Source organism: Fistularia commersonii, chromosome 16 (assembly GCF_037954325.1).
Source record: "Fistularia commersonii isolate RoL2024-O1a breed Wild chromosome 16, RoL_Fcom_v1.0, whole genome shotgun sequence".
NCBI classification, from domain to species: Eukaryota; Metazoa; Chordata; class Actinopteri; order Syngnathiformes; family Fistulariidae; genus Fistularia; species Fistularia commersonii.
In genome coordinates, this window is record NC_141299.1 from 6,700,234 (window position 1) to 6,723,466 (window position 23,233).

A 23,233-nucleotide genomic window follows, 5' to 3' on the forward strand; every position below is an offset into this window, starting at 1 on the left:
AATGGGCTGATGTAAGACACCCAGCACATAGGAAAAAAAGAGAGGGAGAGAAATAGAGGCAGTGAAAAAAATCCCCCACATTCTGTGGATTCTTGGGAGCAAGCCAAAGTCCCAGAATTCCACATGCCACACATAAGGTTTCAATTAAGTTTGAATTCAACGCTCCATCAGAAGGCTTTCTTCCCCCCTGAAAAGAACCTTTCTTTTGACAGCATGAAGCTGAAAGAGCCATCATTCATAGTAACCTCTGTGCCGCTGTCTTCTAAATTTATCTGCATTTCTCTCTTATCCATCATGTTAGGTTAGAATTCTGCAAACTGATACTTTTCACAATGGTCCTGATCTTTGAGGGGGCTTTTTTTTCAACCTCATTAATCTCACCAACACCACATCGGTTTTGTCAAGGTTTCATAGAAAATAATTTCTTTCAGCAATATCTGCTGTCTTGCTGCCAATGGAGAATGAACCATTTGATGCTTTTATATTTAAAAACGCAATCAAAAAACCATGACTGTTTGTTGAATTAAAATGAAAATAGAAAAATATTCAAATCGTCTTTGATCAAAAGTACTTTGAGAACAATTTAAAACCACATTACATTAATGGTCCACCCACGGGCCATCTTTAAAAAAAATAAATGTTGTGAAACAGCATGAGTTACTGTTGAGATTCATTTACCCCATCATACAACTTGAAACAAGGAAATGTCTCGTTTTGTCTTTTTAATTTCATTCTATTTGTCTTGCAAAGATTATTAGCAACACATATGTGTAATATTTTGGATCTTTAAATGTATGACACCTTGTTTATTTGGGACTGGGACTGCAAGCACATCACTTTGACAATCATACTTTAGTAATGTGTGCAGGATGTAAAATTTTGCACTGTTTTGTTCGAATTTGATGGACATTCCCAAAAAAATGTTTTGGAGATGTCATGTTTCTTTAACATATCTGTTTACTTAAAGGATTAATGCTTCTTTACAGATGTGCAAGTTAACTCAGCTGTAGATGCAGACATGTACATGTAATATAACAGACCCATGAAAGCACATTCGTTTGTAAATCGACCAAACTCGTCTTTCTCTGTATAGAATGTATTAATGTCTTTGTTTGCAATAGTCACATCCTTTTCATGATGCAAGTCCATTCAGTACATTATTTTAATTTTTTTCATTTGTATATTCCTGACAGTTGCAAACTTTTCCAAGTTGGGTGATTCATTTTTTCCAATATAATGCCTGTTGATTACATAATTGCAAAAAGACCGCAATGGAACTATTATTTTCTCCCACAACTTCTGACACTTACAAAAAAACTAAACCTGTAGTAACATTTACATACAGATCAGACCATCTAAGTGAGTGTTTTCTGCTACTGCAATGCAAGTGTTCATATCATAATTGCTTTTTGGAGTTGGGGAATAAGAGGAATAGTCAGAAAGGAGCCACAAGCATATTTCCTGAATGGCTGCAGCAGCACTGCATGCTTTGGCCCATCTTAAACATAAACCATGTGCTGGAAACTCTGATTCAAGACATCAGGATCCATAATGCAAAAAGCACACCCTGTACACACAGGCGACCCAACAGATTCACATATTGCAACTATTTTTCTAACAACATGTGAACACTCACAACACTTTTGAAAATGTTTCTGTGACCCGCCATTGAAGTCTCTGTGATTTCGGTTCCATTAATTGCTTGGGTATTTGTGTGTGTTTGGACTGCACACGCGCACACACACTCTTGGTGATGGTAATGCACATATACACAGAATACAATACATCATGTTCAATGTTTAAATAATACAGTTCTTTAATAAACATGGTAGAAAGAAAAGTTTCTTTTAAAGCTAAAGAGCATCCGATCTTCAAAAAGTACGACCTAGAAAAAGCAGATATTTCTAATACCTCCAACAGATAGTACCACCTACCATTATTATATGCTAGACAAGTCAGACATTTTATCTTGGTCCAGTTTTGTGTAAAAATTACACTACTCAATTCTTAAACTGAGTACATGCCAACTTCCATTTATAGAACTTTTATAAATAAATATAAAAATAAGTCTTGGAAGCAAAATAAATAACTGCGCCCGCATGCACCCCAGCCAGCCTTAAACAGCGGGCTTTGTCCGACTTTTATTGTGTTCAAAAGCTCTGCCATGTAGCATGTAGAAAGACAGGGAACATAATCGTAAACAAGTGTTAAGTCATGTTAAACAAGAGTGCTGAGTTGGGATGTTGTGTTTGTTAGTTTGTGGACTGACTCTTACAGGGTGCTTGGTGTCCTTTAAAAGGTTAGAAATATCCATGTCCGACTTCATCCGTCTCCTTCATTAATTCATTATAGATGGCATTGTCGCTTTCACAATCAGATGTACTTCTCATCATTATTGCATATTAATGGAATCGGTTTCTTCAAGTACATGAAGGGATACAGGAGGGCTGGTCTTTGGGTTGTTTCTCTCTCCTTCCTTGTCTAAACTCCATTCTTCACAAGTTCATAGATGCCATTCTCATCAATCATTAATGTTGGCTGAAACTCTCGCCCCTTCACCAACTCTTCCAGACCCTTTAAGAAGTACATTACACCATCAGAGCAGTCAACAACTGTACATCTATCCAATGCTTTTAATGCAATATTCAAATTTTTCCTTTTTAAAACAGGAGAAATCTTAATCACAAAAAAAGCTGATATGAACAGGGGAAGGCAGTTTTGCCTTTTACATTAATAAGATTAATGTATTCTAAAGAGAGAAGGAAATTTCTCCTTCAAATTATGTCAGACGATGCAACCATTTAACTTGCAAAAAGGAATCAAAGCCTGGTGTGGCTGCTGACAAAATGCAGACTCAATTCTAAGCTGAAGTGAATATGAGGTAAAATCCGTTTTTATATTCTAAAATCCATGATTTTATATGTGACAATAAAAGCTTTACTGATGAGCTTCTAATATTGCCACAGACACAAGTAATTGAAACATGCATACAGTAATATATCCAGTTTAGTGTGTCCTATGCCCACAAGTTATAATTCCCTTGAAATCTGTGTTAGAACTCAACTTGGTGTTTTCATTTGCTCTTAAACCTTGCCTCCATACCTCTCCTCCATAGGACACCAGGGGGGAGATCTCACATTTAAGTGGCACATCTGTTCCATCCTTCAGGCTGTGTTAGAACGAAAGGAAATTAGACAGATTGAGAATTCCATGGAACTGTTGAGGGACAGAAGCTGACAGAAGAAGATGGAAATCCTTGAAACAGGTGTTCTACTGCAGCTTGTGATTAGAGTACAGAAAGCTTCATCATTCCCAAACAAGACCAGTGATTAGACCTCTCATCCATAAAAGGCACTTCTTTAGAAGAAAATGGACGAATGACAGGCAATGTGCTTCTATCTCCACCCAGTCATTTCATAGTACAGGTGGACATTTTCACAACATTGCCATTATTCAGCTTAATTTCTAGATAGTCATTAAAGACAAAAATCAGACAGACATTCACCAGGCAGCTGCTGGTACAGCTGTGTTAGGTTAAATTGTACAGGGAAGAAAAGTTGGATGATCAAAAAGGAAACCGTCTGAATATCATTTCATGAATAGTATTCAGGGAAGTTCACATTTATTCTGTTCTTGAAAAACAGTAAACGTTTTATACTCAAAAGCTGTGTTTTGAGCACAGAACAGGTGACAAAGTAACTGCTTTTCAAATGAATGAACAGAATGGTCATTGTTTGTCAGAACTGGTGACTTGCTGAATACATAGCATGCGGGGCTTTATCTGGATTAGTAGCTTCCATTTCAGAGGGACAACGATCTCTCTATAGTCCTTGGTGACTTTACACAGCATCTAAGCAGTAGGTGATGTATTTGCATTTTCAGTTGTCTACACTGATCCTGGCCGTCTTCCTCTTCATTACAACTCGGACTGCCAACTGCCTCATGCAAACAGATTCCTCAGTGTAGCGGCAATGAAGAAGAGGGAAGATAAAAGATCAGGAGTATGGTTATTGTATCAACACTGCTCAGAAAGAGTAAAAGAAAACCACAATCCCAATCTGCATGCACTCAGAACTGCAGAGCAATAATTACTTTCTGTTGCCATCATCTGTGACACTGCTTGCTGCTCCATCTCTGGAAACATTTCAAGGGACACACACAGCAGCAAACCAGGCAAGAGAGAATGGGATAGTGATCATGTAAGGCTAAAAGAAAACTGTGAGCAATACAAACAGAAAAACTGCCAATGCGTTCCATGTGTACATAAAGTTTAGGGCGTGTATGGGAGGTCAGCGTTACCACGAGGCACCCAGGATGTAGGAGTGTCTGCTGAAGTGAAAGGACATGCATGATGATGTTTGCAACAGAATGGCTGTGGTCACCTGGGTATAGCGGGAAAACGTCTTCCATTCTCATCAATGAAGTGACCCCCAGCATTTAGCACCCAGCGGTGGTGGAGGGACATGAGGGCCTGTCTGGCGGTTGTGGGCGTGTCCTTTCCATCTTGGCTGTCAGCATTCTTTAACGGGGAGAACTCATCCTCTCTCAGTACCTCATACACCACAAATGTTCTGTTAGAAAAAAATGTAATCAGTATTACTGTTGGATAGAATGTTCAGGTTTGTTCTACTAGTAACTATGTGGTCACTAATTTCTTAAAAACCTTGGTATGAGAACTGGCAATAAACTATCTTACTTTAAATCTGGTCTTGGGAACAGTCTTGAAATTCAAAATGGTGCGTTCGGTTTTTGTAGTATTACACCAAAAAGAAGACTATCCTGATAAGTAAACTGCAAATACAAGTAAAATATTCATAAAACTTGCACCCATACGTGACATGCCCTCTAAAGCAATTGCAGACCCTACAGAAAATGAGAAATTTTGTTTGAAAAGGTGGATGGAATCATTCAGCTGCAGTGAGTGGTTCCATCTGGATTCTGGTTGACCTGTAAGTCTGAGCAAATTTATTATCACTCTCTTCAGCATTATCAAGTTTGTATTTTACCCTTCTACTTTGAAAATAATGTACAAGCCTCAGCAATAGCATGAAATTCATGTTTACCCCCCAATCAATCAACCCTTCCAGGAATCCTTTCATTAAATGTAAAGCTATATTAGTAGCTGTGTGACTTAGAACTAATGTCATTAAACAGTGAAAGGGGTTGAAATGAAGCAACAGCAGAGAGTGTGCTGGACTAGACCTTGGAGAAATGGCATGACTAGTGATGGACTGGAAAAAGAAGTTGGTTTTATGCATGTGAGGACAGATCACGAACCATACCAAGCCCAGTGCTATGGAAGCTTGCCAGTCACTTCTCAAATAAAAAGAATATATTCATATTGTAATTGCTCTAATCCATTTGCATATGTATGATGTGATTTACTGATGCTGTCATGAAAAAAATAGCTGCAGCATACTTGGCAAACTGGAAGATGTCAAAGACAAATTTTTCCATCTTTATCCCATTTGGTTTATCCGGTTTGATTAATTGACCCTGTGAGTCCACATAAGGGATCTTCTTCTGTGCAACGTGGTGCTGCAGCATAGGCTCATATTTTCTAAGGAATAAATGGGGGGAAAAAGAGGGGGGGATTAAATTTTTGCAAATTTACACAAAACAGATTCTGAAATACTAAAACTGTAGACAAATACATTAAAAGTAACTGAAGTAGCTACAAACACGTACTGTACAATGTCTTTGAGGAAGGAGAAGGTAAAGAAGTGATTTGCTACATTTCCTGCATTAAACATCAGTCGGCCATCAGCACTACGCTTCTCAGCAGTTGCCAGTGTGATCTCACTATACTCCACCACCTGATAATGCCCATCCACCCTGCAGACCACACCGACTGCTTCAGTTGGATTGCTTTTTTCAACAACCTGGAAATGTAAAACCAAAAAGAAAAAGAAGATACAAGGTTTAGGCAATGTTAAATTGAAATAAGGGTTCAAATGCTTTTAGAAAAAGTATCAGACTTTCCTGTGTGTGCCTGACTTTTTACATTGGGAGGCTCTGAATGAAAAAAACCCTCTCCCCATCTGTTTGCTCCTAATGACAGAGTGAAGTCTTGATGAGGGGGTTGGTGAAGCCACATGAACTGTCGTGGAACTTAATAATTTATGATGTGAGGGTGGGACTCTAAACTGATCTGATCCTACCATCCCTGCTCGACCACACAATTCATAATGTCAAACAGGACTGGGGTCTGGATGATCCTCCCTTGAGCACTTCAATATACTCAGTTTGTTGGAAAATACACAAAGTGCGATTATATTTATTTTACTGCGAGTTTGTCAAGAAGTCTTTGCGTACCAAGCCAGGCGGTCTCAGTATTCAAGCAGAGACTTAAGAAAGCACATGAAATCTGATATACCAAAAAGAGAAGAACTTTTGAATGAATAGCACAAAAAGTGAGGTGCAACAGAATTGACAGAAAATGAGAAACTACAAAACAATTGATTCTTGTACTGAACAAAAGGATTCCTTCCAAAACCTCATAAAGATTTGACTTATTTGATATTAGGTCCATTATATTTTCTATATCCTAGGCAGTAGATCTGAAGGTACTTCTTTCATAACAGCTGACTGACCACACAACATTTGTGTAATTTTGTGGTCATAGAGATGTTACTTTTGTGCCAGTTAAAATTTTCCCTTAAATGTCTTTAAATGTGAACTTTATCTTTGCATGGAGCTTTCCGACGAAAAGAATTTTAAATATAAAATTATTCAGATCATAAACCTCTACTTCATTTCTCTCCCTCTCTGTACATACTTTATCTCATGGTCTAAATTGTTGAGAAAAAAGGTAAATACCCTCTAAGTAAGATATTGGTTATACTGACAATCATTGTGAACCAAACAAAAATCAGACTCAAAGCAAGATGTGTAAATTTACTATTTTTTTGTGTTTTTGCACAAAGTTTCCAGGACAGCAGTGAGAGAGCGAGCCTTTGTACATTGCTTTCATGTATTTCTGTGAAAGTGGTGAAAATGGCAAATTCCTGGATAAAAACTCAAACTCTACTCGAAATCTGAGTTCACTGCAGGTAGTGACCAGGTGGCATTTATCCCCATCTAGTGATGGTTTTTAGGAGCTGCTGAAACACAACAGCTCCAATGGAACTTCACAGACTTGTGAAGTCTAACTGAACTGATCTGGAAATCCACATATTCAGGTGTGAAAACACTCATAGTGACATTGAAAATCCCCTGAGATCTACTAACTAAACACATTTTAAAGAGGATCTGGATCACATCCAACTACACATTTATCTATTTGTGCACACAACAGTCTACGGGCTACATTTCCAAGAAAATCTAACCCAATGTATACCTTTGTTTGGACATTAAAACATAACAATTACTACTCAAAATGTGGAACTGGATTATTATTTAACCTCTGAAAGGGGAGGCTGATCTTGCACTATTTCAAAACATTTTGTTGTTCCTACCTTTTTTATGAGATGAAATCTATTTTTTTAGTCTGAGAATTAAATTGGGAAGGTAAGAGGCTTCGAAATATTAGAATTAGAAATTCCTCTAATTGTTCCAGAGCAACTTTAGCGTGGCACTGATGTAGTGAAATGAGAGGATATCTTGTGGTTTTTAATCCAGCTATCTTAACACATTAAAAAGGCCAGAATTGTGAAGCTGAATGAAGAACCAGTGTACAGGATATAGAAAATTATTTTCATGTCAAGCTCAGATGCTGACCCAGGTGGAAAAGGGCAGGAATAGGTGGATGGTAAGGAGGATTACTGTTGAAATCTTGTCATGGCAAGTGGACTTGAATTTCTTCACTTGAAGATGTTTCACCCCTCATCCGAGAGGCTTCTTCGGTTCTAATGACCTGTGGGGAGTTTTTTGGAAACTCCCCCCTCCTACTGGATGACTGAGAGCCTCCATAGACATTTAAGAGAAGGATGCTCAACCAACCTTAGCTCCACAGTCTGCTCCTTTTTGCACACAAAAACCCACGAAAGCTGGGTCAGCCACTTTGACCAGGATGTTGTCGACACAATACACATGGATGAACTCAATCCCTCTTTCTTGCATGTCATCTATGATGCCCTGGTTCCCCAAAGCCTTGTAAAGACCCCCATTACCATCTGAAACGCAAATACAGTCTAAGTGGTTAAAAAGGCAACAAAACTGCTTGTAAAAAAAAGACAATCGTGGGGACTGGATATAAGGAAAAAAAAAACAAATAATTGGGTCTATTTTTACTTCATTCACTTTTTTTTGTAAAGGTAACACTTTTGTATGATCACAACCTTCCCTTTAATATGTGGGGTCTTCTCTGTATAAAGTATAAAACAGACCATATAACACAGCATCAAACATTTTGCAAGATTGTGTTACTCCATCATTGCATTCATGCATTTAGGAGATTCAGAAGCATACGTTGGGACACTGTTTGTTATAAAAGGAGAAAGTGTGTGACCCTGCAACTGAGTTGAAAGTGAAGCAATCAGGAAATATAAATTACTGGATTCAGCAACCCTCCACAAATTAAATCCCTTGCACATAACACAGAACTACAAGTAAAATCAAAATATATGAGATTACCAGGAGCCATGGAGAGTTTCCCTTTGCTCTCCAGTATGATCTTGCCATTGTAATCCATGGCTGGTAGCATTCCCTGCTGAAAGAAGATGATATTACTCTTATCCAAGCCAAAAGACTTATGCCTTAAGAAGAAGTCCTTTGTAGATTCCATTGTTCTGCCGCTGGTCATGATGTACCTGTACGTAACACACACAGAACTCAGTGATGTGGTTTCCTTTTCAGAGGTTTACTTTCACACTGGCCTGAAAGATTTCTAAGCAATAGGGTATAACAAAAATAAAATTTAAAAGTTTGCTTACATGGGCAGACAATTAAGGGATTATGTTTTTAAACAATCTTCAATTACTGTAAATTCTGAATACAGTCAAAGCCTTTTGAACTCCTCTGCCTTACTTATATTATATTTTTATGTCTTTATTAAGTGTCCTTGAATCTGCTCCACGGGGAAATTCAATCCTTTTCCAGGAAAACAGTAAATATTAGGTTTGTTCTGATGCTAATTTTGAGTTGAGCCAGGGAATAATCATACTAACACAACCGGGACTGATGGTTTTACTAAAGACTTAGATTCTGTACTTTTTGTTGTGTAATGTAAGAGATTCAACCATTAGAAACTAAATAAATTCCAAAAATTCTGAAATTTTTTCTTACCAGGGAATGCAGCACTTGATTTTGTGTTTTTGCATGGCCAACTGTTGCAGCTTCAAAATCCGTTCAGCCTGAATTTGAAAGAGGGTTTTGTGGGAAGGCAGCCCAACATCGTACATGCCTTTTGGGAAAGAGACCCCCAATCGGGTTCCTTGGCCTCCAGCCAGCAGCAGAACTGCCACTTTGCTCTGAGAGATACAGTCCAGACCTGAAGTTACACAAAACAAAACAGTTTTAGAATTAATAGAACTGACATTAGACTGTTTGATAATATGTGTCAACAGATTACCCAAACACATTTAGCCCCGAAGACATATGATAATGTAAAAACTTGAAATTTGGGAACAATAGATGATATATGAGTACTCATCTGCAATCTGATAGTATCTGTGTGCCTTTACCATGGTTAAAGGGTTTAAACCTTCATAAAATGTGTTATTTGTTTCAAGTAGACTTTACAAATGACATTGCTACATGACTTGATATCCTCTGCTGTTTACTCTCACAAGTCGGCCTGGGCAGGCCTTAAAAACGACCTAAGTTTACACAAGCACAGCCATGACTGACCAAATAAATGGGGATCAAAAACCAATTCTCTACATCATGAAATCATTTTAACTGAATGTTCTTTGCTACTCACCTACTAATTTATATTCCCCCAAGACAAAAATCAACTTATTTGCTCAATAGTTAGACCTCCACTATAAAGATTGTTGCACAGAGTATAATGAATCCAAGTGAACTTAGAAGAGGCTTAGACTTACAACCCTTTTAGAGGAAATAGAAGCACACAGATGGTCAGTGCTAACTTTTAATTTTACTTAGAATTATATATTGGAAAGTTTATGGGGGCATTTGTCTAGAAGTCTGACTTTGGAGTCTTAAGGATGTCCTACATGGAATAACTATAACAGCCCTGTTTAACCACTGATAATTGCAAACATGCTGTCTCTTATTCTTAGCATTTGTTCCAAATCTTATAAAGCATAAACGGCAAAAAAATCCTGTTTCTTGCGAAACTATATGACACAGTTGCTGACTTTGAATTAGTAGGAACAAATACTTTGGTGGTTTTGAGTCATCCAGGTCATGGTTTATCCTTGTCAGATCTTATTGTTGCAATTTAAGTAATCCAGTGCAGTTGCCTTGATAAGATTCGACAAGGATTATTTGTAATAAAGCTCACCGGTTTGCTCCCATCCTTTGAGGCTCGCTCTATCCCTTGTTACACTCCCAAGGACTTCCTGGGGAACGGGTCCCATGCGAGCATCCATCTTCTCATATTTGCTGCTGCTAGAGGTCTCCATAGCACTTCTGAAGTATCCATTGATTTCCTCAAAGTTCATCCCCTGCAGTTCACGAGTAAAGTCAGCTTGCTCCTCTGGGCCCAACGCATCCCTGAACTGCAAGAGGTGGGACTGGCCAGCCTTGGTCAACCTCTGGACGAGTTCACTGGCAATTGGGTCCATTATTAACAATTTCTTTAATCAATCTACAGAGCAAAGTAAAGAGAAAGACATTGAGGAAAAGAGAAAAAAAACAAGTCCTTGTAAACAGAGTCAATGATGTATTGTCTCTCCACCCTTAAATATTCCCAGAAATGTAGTTTTTAGTCATGGGTTGAAACTTGACAAATTGAAAAATCCTATACATATTACAGGCGATGACATACTAATTCATTCATTGTCGATAGCACTTGCACCGAGGATTGCAGTGGGGCTGGAGCTTATCCCTACTCTCATTGGTCTCGAGGCATGGACCGTTGATCGCAAAATCACATTCAGAACCATACAACTATTCACTTGTGATTGCCCACAAGTGGGGTCTTCAATTAACGTAATGCATGTTTATGGATTGTTGGGGGAAAAAGGAGAACCCAACGAATACCTACACAGGCAGAGCATGCAACTACATAGAAATGCCACAGTTGGTATCAAAACAGGTACTTTGTTGCTAAGAGAGGCAACACTAACCACTGCACCACCTTAATGAAATTAAAGATAAGACAATACTTTATTGATCCCCATAGGGGACATTCATTTTCCTGATACTTATCATCTGATTTCTGGTATTTCACGATACTTCAACTAAAGGTTCGCCTTGCCTCATAGGATGCATTAACCAATGTAAATAAGATATGGTACTTTGTAACTTGCTTTGTTGAATAAAGATTAGATTATAAAATAGTTAAAGAGACAGCAAACAATAGCATGGGGCAATAATACTTGATGAGACAGTAAAACAGGTGGATCAGAATGCTCTGGGGATACTGGATTCATTTAGAATTAAAAATCTTTTGAATGACTAGCACAATCTGTAATAATGTAATACAATAAAATAAGCTTGATCTTCTATCAATAAAATTGGTAAGGTAAAGGAACTATTCACTGATATAACTAATCAACATCCAAACACATCTAGTAACAGCCGTGGAAATCTCTTGTTCTCTAGATCTCTGCATTGCCATGAGATACGTATTCTGATAAGTGTTTAAAAGTTACACTTCATAAGTTAGATACAAGGAGGAACTCATACCCATGTTTGACTTATTACGGTTATGTTTTTTTCCCAAAACGCTATAAAAAGCCTTTCACCAATTCGCTTTGGAGAAATAAACTATGGTGTTAGCAAGGTAATGTGGAACTAATGATGCGAGAACTATTCGCAATAATTACCAGGACAGCTAGATTTTTCAAGTATTATTTTCCTTCTATCATTGGCGTTAGCCTTCCTCACTCTGAGCAGAACGCGAACCTAGCCGAGCAGCTAACCGGCTAATTGTGGTGGAAACATTTAGCTTGGCGAAGAAATGGCAAGTATATGAGTGAATATCAAAAGTCTCACCTCTTACAAGTACTGGACTGTGATTCAACACCGTGAAACTCTTCTGTGTGGTGTACTGTTGATAAGTATGCAGGTTCCAGCGCCTCCTAATATGAGAACCCGGACTACGCCTCCTGGAACGTCACGTTTGACGTGGCACTACGGCGAGGTTGACCGAAGGCTGCCTTCGGGAATCCTCGTAAATATAACAAACAAGACGAGTCTGAACGAACAACAAGTTCTCTGTTCAATATTGGGAATATACAGGGAAAACAATGTCCCCAGATCATTGGTAAATGTATATATCTAATGACACCGTGATTGATTTTTTTTTCGTTTATTTCATTCCGATCCGTGGGTTCAAAGGTCATTAACTACACTATTTTGATAGTTTTGCAATAGACCTCTGGGCCTGCAGCTCTTGAACCAAACACCTCTAAAGTTGACTGATTGAACTTCTGCAGTGCAAATGATTAACGCATGACGAGGTCACTGTGTTTCTGACAAATATAAAACAAGAAAGTTATTCGACCAACACCCATTTGCACCATGGTAACATTTGTTCTGTCTGACCTGTGGAGAAAGCACGATTTCGTCATGAGGGCACAGCTGATGTATCATGGAACAGATTAATAGCCTCAGTTTTTACAGTTTTTTCCACTTATGTTTTATCCTAATTAAATTCTTAAAATACGTGTGTGTGTGTGTGTGTGTGTGCGCACACGACAAAAACTGAATAATTGAGGAAACGTGACTGAAGCAAATTTACACCAAATTTCCATCCTGATGCCATTAAATCATAAACTCATGAATATAGTGTAGTCTTACAAAATAAGGAAATTTAAGTCAAACTGATATTTTCCACTAATTTAAGAGGAATAATAGTTTCTCCAAAATTGTTAGGGGGATATATCTATTCTATACATCCTGCTAGATAAAAAGCAGGTGGTAGTAATGAATATCTATGTATTTAAAATGCAATCAAATAGGCTCAGATTAATCAGAAAATATATACAGTGCTGATGATATTGGAATGTACTTTTTGTTTTACAGTAACTCAATTTAAAAGTAACACAAATAAAGGGAGAATAGAGCAATTAGGATGTTGGTAACAGAGAACAATGGTAGTCAAGATGACGATTGTTAACCTTGACATTATTTTGTCAGCAATTGGGGTGGCAGCAATGCAGCTGCATGGATTCTAACTGAGCATTGTGCATGCACACACACACATGAAAGTTCTTAGATGCTAGTGTGCATATACATAGAGTACAATGAGTCATGTTCATAGTTCAAGTAACAAATATCTTTAATAAACAGCTTCTTCGAAAGCTTAATCATATCTTATCTTGAAAAAGTACAAGCAGAAAAAGGCGGATATTTATAACTCCAATATATCATACCAGACCATTTTTATATGTTAGATAAGTCAAACATTTTCATCTCTTCAGTTTTGTATATGCCACATTTCTCAGTTCTTCCACTAAGTACATGCCAACTCCCAATCTATATAACTTTTATAAATAAATATAAAATTAAGTCTTGGAAGCAAAATAAATAAACACACCTTCATGCATCCCAGCCAGCTCTTAACCAGGGGTTTTGTCCAACATTTTTCTGTTCAAGCTCTACCATATAATGTGTAGAAAGACATGGTAATAGTAAACAAGTGTTGGGTCATGAGAAACAAGAGTGGTGAGGTGGGATACTGTGTGTGCTAGTTTGTGGACTAACTCTTATAATGTGCTTGGTGTCCTTTAAAAGGCTAGAAATATCCATGTCCGACTTCATCCGTCTCCTTCATTAATTCATTATGGATGGCATCATCTCTTTCACAATTAGATGTACTTGTCATCATTATTTCACATTAATGGCATCACAGTTCCTCCATGTGAATGAAGGGATACGGGAGGGCTAGTCTTTGGGCTGTCTCTTCTTCTTCCTTGTCTAAACTCCATTCTTTACCAGCTCATGGACGCCTTTCTCATCAATCATTAAAGTTGGTTGAAACTCTTGCCCCTTCACCAACTCTTCCAGACCCTTTAAGAAGTACACAACACCAACAGAGCAGTCAACAGTTGAACATCTATCCAATGCTTTTATGGCAATTTTGAATGTTTTACTTATAAACCAGGACAAATTCAGGTAGTTTTGGCTTTCACACTAAAAAGATTAATTTGTTTTAGGGAAGAAGGAAATACCTTCTACAAATGAAGTCAGACAATGCAACCCTTTAACATGCATCATGGAATTCTTCATAATGGAAATCAACTTAATATCCAATTACTTGGCAGACAGTAAACCTCCACTGATTTATGTTGTGATAAAACCTTTGCCGGACTTTGCAAGACAACAGTCCGATTCTCAGCATTTGTTCTGGCCAATGAGCTTCTAATATTCTCAGAAAACAACTGATTGAAACATGCATACAGTGGCATATACAGTTTATTGTGTCATATGCCAACAAGTTCAAAATCTGTGTTGTAACCTGACTTGGGGTTTTCATTTGCTGTTAAGCCATGCCTCCATACCTCTCCTCCATAGGACACCAGGGGGGAGATCTCACATTTGATTGGCACCTCTATTCCATCCTTCAGACTGTGTTAAAACAAAGGAAAATTAGGCAGATTAAGAATTCCATGGAACCGTTAAGGGACAGAAGCTGACAAAAGAAGTTGGAAATCTTTGAAATAGCAGTTCTGCTACTGTAGCTTGTGATTGGTGTACAGAAAACTTCATCATTGCCAAACAAGACCAGGGATTAGATCTCTCATCCATAAAAGGCACTTCTCTGGAAGAAATTGGATGACTGACAGGCAATGTGCTTCTATATCCACCCAGTCATTTCATTAAACAGGTGGACATTTTCCCAATATTGCCATTATTCAGTTAGTTAATTTCAAGATTATTATCAAAGTTATTATCATTATTAATAAAGATAATCATCAAGGACAAAAATCAGATGTTCACCAGGCAGCTGCTGGTACAGATGTATTAAGTTAAATTGGACAGGGGAGGAAAAGCCGGATGATCAAGAGGGAATCTGAATATCATTTCATGAATAGTGTTCAGGAAAGTTCACTTTTATTCTGTTTTTCAAAATTAGTAGATGATTTATACCCAGGACAATGTCATGAGCACAGAACTGGTTAAGGAGTAGTTGATTTTTGCATGAATGAGCCGAGTGATAAATTGTTTGGCAGAACAGGATACTATTACTAAATACCCAGTATGCTATGCTTTATCTGGATTAACAGCTTCCATTACAGAGGGACAACAATCTCTCTATAGTCCTTGGTGACTTTACACAGCATCTAAGCAGTGGGTGATATATTTGCATTTTCAGTTGTCTACACTGATCCTGGCCGTCCTCCTCTTCATTATAACTCGGACTGCCAACTGCCTCATGCAAACAGATTCCTCAGTGTAGTGGCCATGAAGAAGAGGGAAGATAAAAGATCAGGAGTATGGTTATTGTATCAACACTGCTCAGAAGGAGTAAAAGAAAACCACAATCCCAATCTGCATGCACTCAGAACTGCAGAGCAATAATTACTTTCTGTTGCCATCATCTGTGACACTGCTTGCTGCTCCATCTCTGGAAACATTTCAAGGGACACACACAGCGGTAAATCAGGCAAGAGAGAATGGGATAGTGATCATGTAAGGCTAAAAGAAAACTGTGAGCAATACAAACAGAAAAACTGCCAATGCGTTCCATGTGTACATAAAGTTTAGGGTGTGTATGGGAGGTTAGCGTTACCACGAGGCATCCAGGATGTAGGAGTGTCTGCTGAAGTGAAAGGACATGCATGATGATGTTTGCAACAGAATGGCTGTGGTCACCTGGGTATGGCGGGAAAACGTCTTCCATTCTCATCAATGAAGTGACCCCCAGCATTTAGCACCCAGCGGTGGTGGAGGGACATGAGGGCCTGTCTGGCGGTTGTGGGCGTGTCCTTTCCATCTTGGCTGTCAGCATTCTTTAACGGGGAGAACTCATCCTCTCTCAGTACCTCATACACCACAAATGTTCTGTTAGAAAAAAAATGTAATCAGTATTACTGCTGGATATAATGTTCAGGTTTGTTCTACTAGTAACCATGTGGTCACTAGTTTCTTAAAAATTTCAGTATGAGAACTAGCAATAAACCATCTTATTTCAAATCTGGTATTGGGAACAGTCTTGAAATTAAAAATGGTGCAATGACCGGGTCCATCTGGATTCTGATTGACCTGTAAGTCTGAGCAAATTTATAATCACTTTCTTCAGCATCATTAAGTTTATATTTCATCCTTCTACTTTGAAATATAGAGAACAAGCCTCGAATGTAGGAAGAAACGTGTTATTCCAATTCAGTAAACCCTTTCACGAATGCCTTCATTAAATTTAAAGCTATACTAGTAACTGTATGACTTAGAGCGGATGGCTTTTGTGCATACAAGGACAGGTCACAAACCATACCAGGCCCAGTGCTGGCCAGGCTTTCCAGTCACTTCTCAAATATACAGAAGATATTCATCATTTTCTTATTACATAAAATCATTTGCACATGTAAGATATGTTTCCCTGATGCTACCATGCAAAAAAATCTGCAGCATACTTGGCAAACTGGAAGATGTCAAAGACAAATTTTTCCATCTTTATCCCATTTGGTTTATCCGGTTTGATTAATTGACCCTGTGAGTCCACATAAGGGATCTTCTTCTGTGCAATGTGGTGCTGCAGCATAGGCTCATATTTTCTAAGGAATAAATGGGGGAGGAAAGGGAAGAAATTAAATTTTGGCACATTTACAGAATATAGATGATGAACTACTGAAACTGCAGATATAAATACATTTAAAGAAACTGAAATAGACATACTACAGATACTTACTGTACAATGTCTTTGAGAAAGGAGAAACTGAAGAAGTGATTAGCTATATTTCCTGCATTAAACATCAGTCGGCCATCAGCGCTGCGTTTCTCAGCAGTTGCCAGTGTGATCTCACTATACTCCACCACCTGATAATGCCCATCCACCCTGCACACTACACCAACCGCTTCAGTTGGATTGCTTTTTTCAACAACCTGGAAATGTTAAACAAAAAAGACTAGAATTTAGCATAATGTATGACAAAAATAAGTATTAGTATAGACTCTCAAACCGTTGTATCACTCTGGGTAGAATCAAATTTTAAGTTTCTGATGCATATGTAAATAACCACAATGAAATAGAAAAAGAGGAAGTTTTTTCTCCATATTCAACAGATGTTAATCAAAATTACTGGGTCTAACTTTTCAAGCACTTGATGATATTTCATGAAATTTTATAGATTTTGTTCTTTCTGCTGTTCTATTGCAATACTGCTTGCACACAGACATACAATGTCAGGCAATAGTAATCATGTAAAATTGTTTACAGAACACCATTCTGTCATCACAGGAGATGATAAGACATCCATTCTCTGTCGGCTAGAAAATATATAAAGCATAATTATATTTTTCTACTGTGAGTTTGTCAAGAATTTGCACACCAAGACTGACAGTATTGAGCTTTGAAACAGACCACAAGATGTGTACTTTTGAATGTTCAACACAAAAAATGAGGAAGCAGAATAAAAAAAACATTAATGGAAAATGAAAAAAACACAATGTTTGGCAAAGAAGTTTTGGGATAAGAAATATGTACAGTTTAAGCCAGGTAAAATCTCACCAATAATATCCTACAAAAAGTAAAAAAATTATTTTTGTCACAAGCTTTCATATAAATAAGTATATTGCTCACCACCCAGTGGTGGTTTGTAGAGCTGCTTAAAAAATGACAATCCTAATAGCATTTTTCAGACTTCACATGAAAGTGCCTGATCTGATCATAACTGGGCACCTTCAAATTCTGAACAAAATATTGGAAGTAGAAATTCCTCTAACTGTTCCAGTGCAACTTTACTATGGACCTCTTATAGTTTTTTCGGCTATCTGAACACATTAAAAAGGCCTGAATTATCGCGCTTAATGTAGCTTCAAGACCCAGTGTACAGGACATAATTGCTATTTCCATGTTAAGCTCAAACACTGACCCAGGTGGAAAAGGATAGGAACAGGTAGATGGTCAGAGGAGGATGTTAAACCAACCTTAGCCCCACAATCCGCTCCTTTTTGCACACAAAAACCCACAAAAGATGGGTCAGCCACTTTGACCAGGATGTTGTCAACACAATACACATGGATGAATTCAATCCCTCTTTCTTGCATGTCATCTATGATGCCCTGGTTCCCCAAAGCCTTGTAAAGACCCCCATTACCATCTGAAACACAATCATGGTCCAAGTGGTTAAAAGGGCAACAAAACTGCTTGTAAAATAATAAGACAATTTTGGAGACTGGATATATGGCAAAAAATAAATAAATCAGGTTTATTTTTACTTTACTCATTTTCTTTTCACAGTGAACAAATTTGCATAATCATTTTCTTCCCGATAGTATGAAGGGTCTACTCCATGAAAAGAATCTAGCTTACATTATCATAGACTATAAAACAGCTGCCAATATTGTGTTACTCCATCATTGCATGCATTTGTTGCATTGGCACTACAATACTGTTTCCTATAAAAGGAGAAAGTGTGTGACCCTGCAACTGAGTTGAAAGTGAAGCAATCAAGAAATATAAATTACTGGATTCAGCAACCCTCCACAAATTAAATCCCTTGCACATAACACAGAACTACAAGTAAAATCAAAATATATGAGATTACCAGGAGCCATGGAGAGTTTCCCTTTGCTCTCCAGTATGATCTTGCCATTGTAATCCATGGCTGGTAGCATTCCCTGCTGAAAGAAGATGATATTACTCTTATCCAAGCCAAAAGACTTATGCCTTGAGAAGAAGTCCTTAGTAGATTCCATTGTTCTGCCGCTGGTCATGATGTACCTGAAGGTAACACAGACAGAACTCAGTGATGAGGTTTCCTTTTCAGAGGTTTACTTTCACACTGGCCTGAAAGATTTCTAAGCAATAGGGTATAACAAAAATGAAATGTAAAAGTTTGCTTACATGGACAGACAATTAAGGGGTTATATCATATCATCTCCAAATAATCTTCAATCACTGTAAGCTCTTACTGAAGTCAAAGTTTTTTAAACCCCACTGCCCTCCTTGTATTACATTTTTATGTCTTTATTAGGTGTCCTTGGATCTGCTCCACGGGGATATTTAATCCTTTTCCAGGAACACGATGAAAGATTGGGTACATTTCTTCTGAACGTTTAACTTCTTAACAGAGATAAAGACTAAGATTTTGTACTTTCTCACATGTAATTTAAAAGATTCTTGTCTTACCAGGGAATGCAGCACTTGATTTTGTGTTTTTGCATGGCCAACTGTTGCAGCTTCAAAATCCGTTCAGCCTGAATTTGAAAGAGGGTTTTGTGGGAAGGCAGCCCAACATCGTACATGCCTTTTGGGAAAGAGACCCCCAATCGGGTTCCTTGGCCTCCAGCCAGCAGCAGAACTGCCACTTTGCTCTGAGAGATACAGTCCAGACCTGAAGTTACACAAAACAAAACAGTTTTAGAATTAATAGAACTGACATTAGACTGTTTGATAATGTGTGGCTACAAAGTTCATTCACACTAGCCAAATGTATTTAAGCCCAAGGTCATATGATAATGTATAAAACTTGATAAACTGGCCCAATATATAATTTATAATAGTTGTCAAAATAAACTATTATATTGATGAAGACCTGGTTATATACAACTACAAAATTAACTATGGTAATATTGATTAACTTGATTGTAAAAGATTAACTTGGCCATCACCTAACAATATGTAGCTTGCTGTGGAGGAATGAGGCAGCATGAGATGATACATAAACACTGATCTGAAATCTGATAGTATCCATGTGCCTTTTCTGCATTTAAAGGGTTTACAACTTTATGAAGTGCATTATTAGGATACAGTGACCTTTGTTACATGACTTGATATCCACAGCTATTTTCTCTCAAAAGTACCAAAAGCACTAACCTGAGGAGGCTTGGCAGGCTTTAATAACCCCCTAAGTTTATAAACACAGACAGGAACAGTCATGAATGACCCAATAATTGAGGGTCAAATCCAACTTTCTACATCAAGAAATAATTTAAACTGAATGTTCTTTGCGTCACACCTCCTGAGTCATATTCCCATAAGACAAAAATCAACTGACTTGCCCAATAGTCAGACCTCCACTATAAGGATTGTTGCACAGAGTATGATGAATCCAAGTGGACTTAAAAGAGGCAACTTAAAGAAGTATTTATTGGAAAGTTTGTTTATGAGGGCGTTTGTCTAGTAGTCTGACTTTGGACTCTTAAGAATGACCTGCATGGAGTAACTATAACCACTGATAATTGCTAACATACTATCTCTTGTTCTTTGTCATCGCTCCAAATCTTATAAACCACATACGGTACACATATTCCTTTTGTTTTTAAATATCTATACCGTGCAATTACTAACTTTGAATTTCTTGGAATTAAGCTCACCGGTTTGCTCCCACCCTTTGAGGCTCCCTGTGTCCCTCGTCACACACCCCAGGACGTCCTGGGGAACCGCTCCCATACGGGCATCCATCTTCTCATGTTTACTGCTACTAGAGGTCTCCATGGCATTTCTGAAGAATCCGTTGATCTCTTCGAAATTCATCCCCTGCAGTTCCTGATTCAAGTCAGCCTGCTCTTCTGGGCCCAACTCATCCCAGAACTGCAAAAGGTGGGACTGCCCCGCCTTGGCCAACCTTTGGTTGAGTACGCTGAAACTTTGGTCCATGATTAGCAATGTTTTCAGTCAAATCTGCTGAACTGAAGCAAAAGTTAAAACAGGTTTTAGAAAAGGAGACAAAAAACATGTCAGCATTATGTCAACGATGTCAACGTCTCTTCCCCTGTAATACTTCTAAAGATGCAGTTTAAATTAAAAACAAAAGGGTTTCATTTATCTTTATTCTTTTATATTATTTATATATTTTCATATAAAGTTATTTAAACATGAAACTGTGTGTGTGTGTGTGTGTGTGTGTGTGTGTGTGTAGTGGTTCGGCAGCCAGTGTACTTACAAAAGAGTCTTTGGTGAATTGGGTGGATTGATTAAAAGTAATTAAAAAAAAAAAAAAGATTGGAAGAGTAGACGTTTCACCAATTATGGGGTGATAAAATGTAGATAATACTTAGTACTTATGGACAATTTAACAGATGGGTGAGGCTGCTCAGGGGATATTGGACTCATGACCAGGAAAAAGTTATCAGCTGAAGAGTTTAGGCATAGTCTGGAACAACACAATATAAAATAAATGCACGATCTATGTATAAAACAAGGAAGGTAAAGGAACCTCTATTGATACAACTGATGAATATGTGTTCACTGTTTTAAGAATCTATTTGCATGATATATGATATGTTTATATTAACACATTTTCACACTGACACCAGGACAAAATACACCTAATGCAATTAGGATTTTAAGATATTCCTGACCCTTTTCTTTTTTTTACACAGTGGTATTAGCAAAGTAATATGAAACAGCTTGTGTAAAATGCAGTTTAAATAAGTGATAGGAGAGCCGGATTTAAAAAGTAACATTTTCATTCAAAGTCATTGTCAAACGTTGGCCTTTCTCACTTTGAGCAGAACACGAGTGAGCGAACCCCGCCGAAAAAAACAAGCGCAAAATTGTGATGGAAACGGACTTTACAACATAAATCAATATCAAAAATGTCTCACCTCTATCAAGTAGTTGTCTTTGCTTCCACGGCGTGACACGCTGATGTGCGATGTACTGTGGATTCCTGTCCAGGTTCCAGCGCCTCCCAACCGGAGAACCCGGACTACGCCTCCTGGAACGTCACATTTGACGTGGCACTACGGCGCGCTTGGCCAAAGGCTGCCTTTGCGAATCCTCGTAAATACAACAAACAACCAGACTGTTCTGACAGACTTGTGAGTTCAATATAGAAAAAAAAAATATTCTCACCAGATACATGGTGAGAATTCTCAGCATACATGTTGATATCGGACTGTGATTGATTTTGTCCCCATCACTTCATCCTGATCTGTGGGTCTAAAGGTCATTGACGACATTATTAAGATACTTGTGCAATTGACTGACTATACTCTGCACATGCACTTCAGTTCACTTCATGTTTTAGACAAATATCACATGAGGCTAGAATGTTATTCGACCAACACCCATTTACATCATCCATGGAATTTGTTCGGTCACTTCCATGAGTGTAGTTGAATCAGGGGTGATTCAAAATCAAGTAATTTTGGTGTATGTGTGTATTCTTTTTCAATGTAATCTCCTTTATCAAATCTGAAATACAGCCTGTAAATAAGTACCAAGTGGTACCAACTTGTAATATTTATATTTTCTTTGAGACAGAAACATTCCTTCTGTCTGAGTTGTGTGGGAAACATGATTTCCCCTTGGATGCAGAGTTGATTGTTAATGAATCAGGGAACAAATGAATACCATCCTTTTCATGCAGTTTCTTTAATGCAATAATACATGGTCTTATGTTGTATTTATACTCTCAAGAAAAATTAAAAAGGATTGTAAATTATAAATATAGGAGAAAATGTATCATTCAAGTCAGTTTACGCCCTTTTTCCATCACACCAATGACAATATAGGTCTCCCTTTGAATATTTGCTAGTTTTTACCATTTTGCAACAATAAATCTTTGAAATTGTCTTTTTTAATGTTTTTTTTTCCTACTGGCTATAATAAAAAAAAAGAAATTATTTTTCTTTTCTTTTCAGCGGGCAGCCACAGCTAATCCTCTGCCTCTACCCTATTAATAAATATATATACATTTGCATTACCAAGTAAATGCTTGTAACTGTAATTTATAATTTATATATGTGCATATGTGCAGTCAAGTATAATTCGCAATTAGAAAAAAAGAAGAAAGAAAGACCTTTTTTGTCACATTCCGTTGTACATACAGCAAAACATCAGCTAAAGTTGACCACTGCATTTAACCCATCATGGATTAATCATGAGCAGAAGGTACCCAATGAGCAGCGCCAAGGGAGACGTTAAGGGTTCAGTGTCTTGCTCAACAACACTTCAACAGACTACAAGGAGCACAGGAATCAAACCAGGAATTTTCGGTTCTTCCCCATTACAGCATAGAGACAGAGCTGACAAGATTACATTTAAATT

At 37.8% G+C, this 23,233-nt stretch overlaps 2 protein-coding genes across 4 annotated transcripts; both read right to left on the reverse strand.

The window, feature by feature from the left end:
- Positions 1 to 1,796: 1,796 nt before the first annotated feature.
- uap1 (UDP-N-acetylglucosamine pyrophosphorylase 1) lies at positions 1,797 to 12,189 on the reverse strand. Of its 2 annotated transcripts, XM_086161841.1 has the most exons (11): positions 12,067 to 12,189; positions 10,409 to 10,714; positions 9,226 to 9,430; positions 8,575 to 8,750; positions 7,942 to 8,114; positions 5,689 to 5,882; positions 5,420 to 5,560; positions 4,383 to 4,571; positions 4,093 to 4,134; positions 3,103 to 3,169; positions 1,797 to 2,574 (listed from the first exon to the last, which is right to left on the reverse strand). In XM_086161841.1, exons 2-11 carry the CDS (start codon positions 10,689 to 10,691, stop codon positions 2,482 to 2,484), a joined length of 1,563 nt encoding a protein of 520 aa, XP_086017967.1. In that variant the 5' UTR covers positions 10,692 to 10,714; positions 12,067 to 12,189; the 3' UTR covers positions 1,797 to 2,481. The 2 variants fall into 2 exon arrangements, with proteins under 2 accessions (XP_086017967.1, XP_086017968.1); XM_086161842.1 differs by lacking the exon at positions 4,093 to 4,134.
- Positions 12,190 to 13,329: 1,140 nt separating this feature from the next.
- Positions 13,330 to 22,010, reverse strand: LOC147225720 (UDP-N-acetylhexosamine pyrophosphorylase-like). 2 transcript variants are annotated; one of them, XM_086161843.1, is made up of 11 exons: positions 21,787 to 22,010; positions 20,554 to 20,868; positions 19,367 to 19,571; positions 18,783 to 18,958; positions 18,163 to 18,335; positions 16,925 to 17,118; positions 16,650 to 16,790; positions 15,892 to 16,080; positions 15,602 to 15,643; positions 14,577 to 14,643; positions 13,330 to 14,085 (listed from the first exon to the last, which is right to left on the reverse strand). In XM_086161843.1, exons 2-11 carry the CDS (start codon positions 20,834 to 20,836, stop codon positions 13,993 to 13,995), a joined length of 1,563 nt encoding a protein of 520 aa, XP_086017969.1. In that variant the 5' UTR covers positions 20,837 to 20,868; positions 21,787 to 22,010; the 3' UTR covers positions 13,330 to 13,992. The 2 variants fall into 2 exon arrangements, with proteins under 2 accessions (XP_086017969.1, XP_086017971.1); XM_086161845.1 differs by lacking the exon at positions 15,602 to 15,643.
- Between the last annotated feature and the right edge of the window lie 1,223 nt (positions 22,011 to 23,233).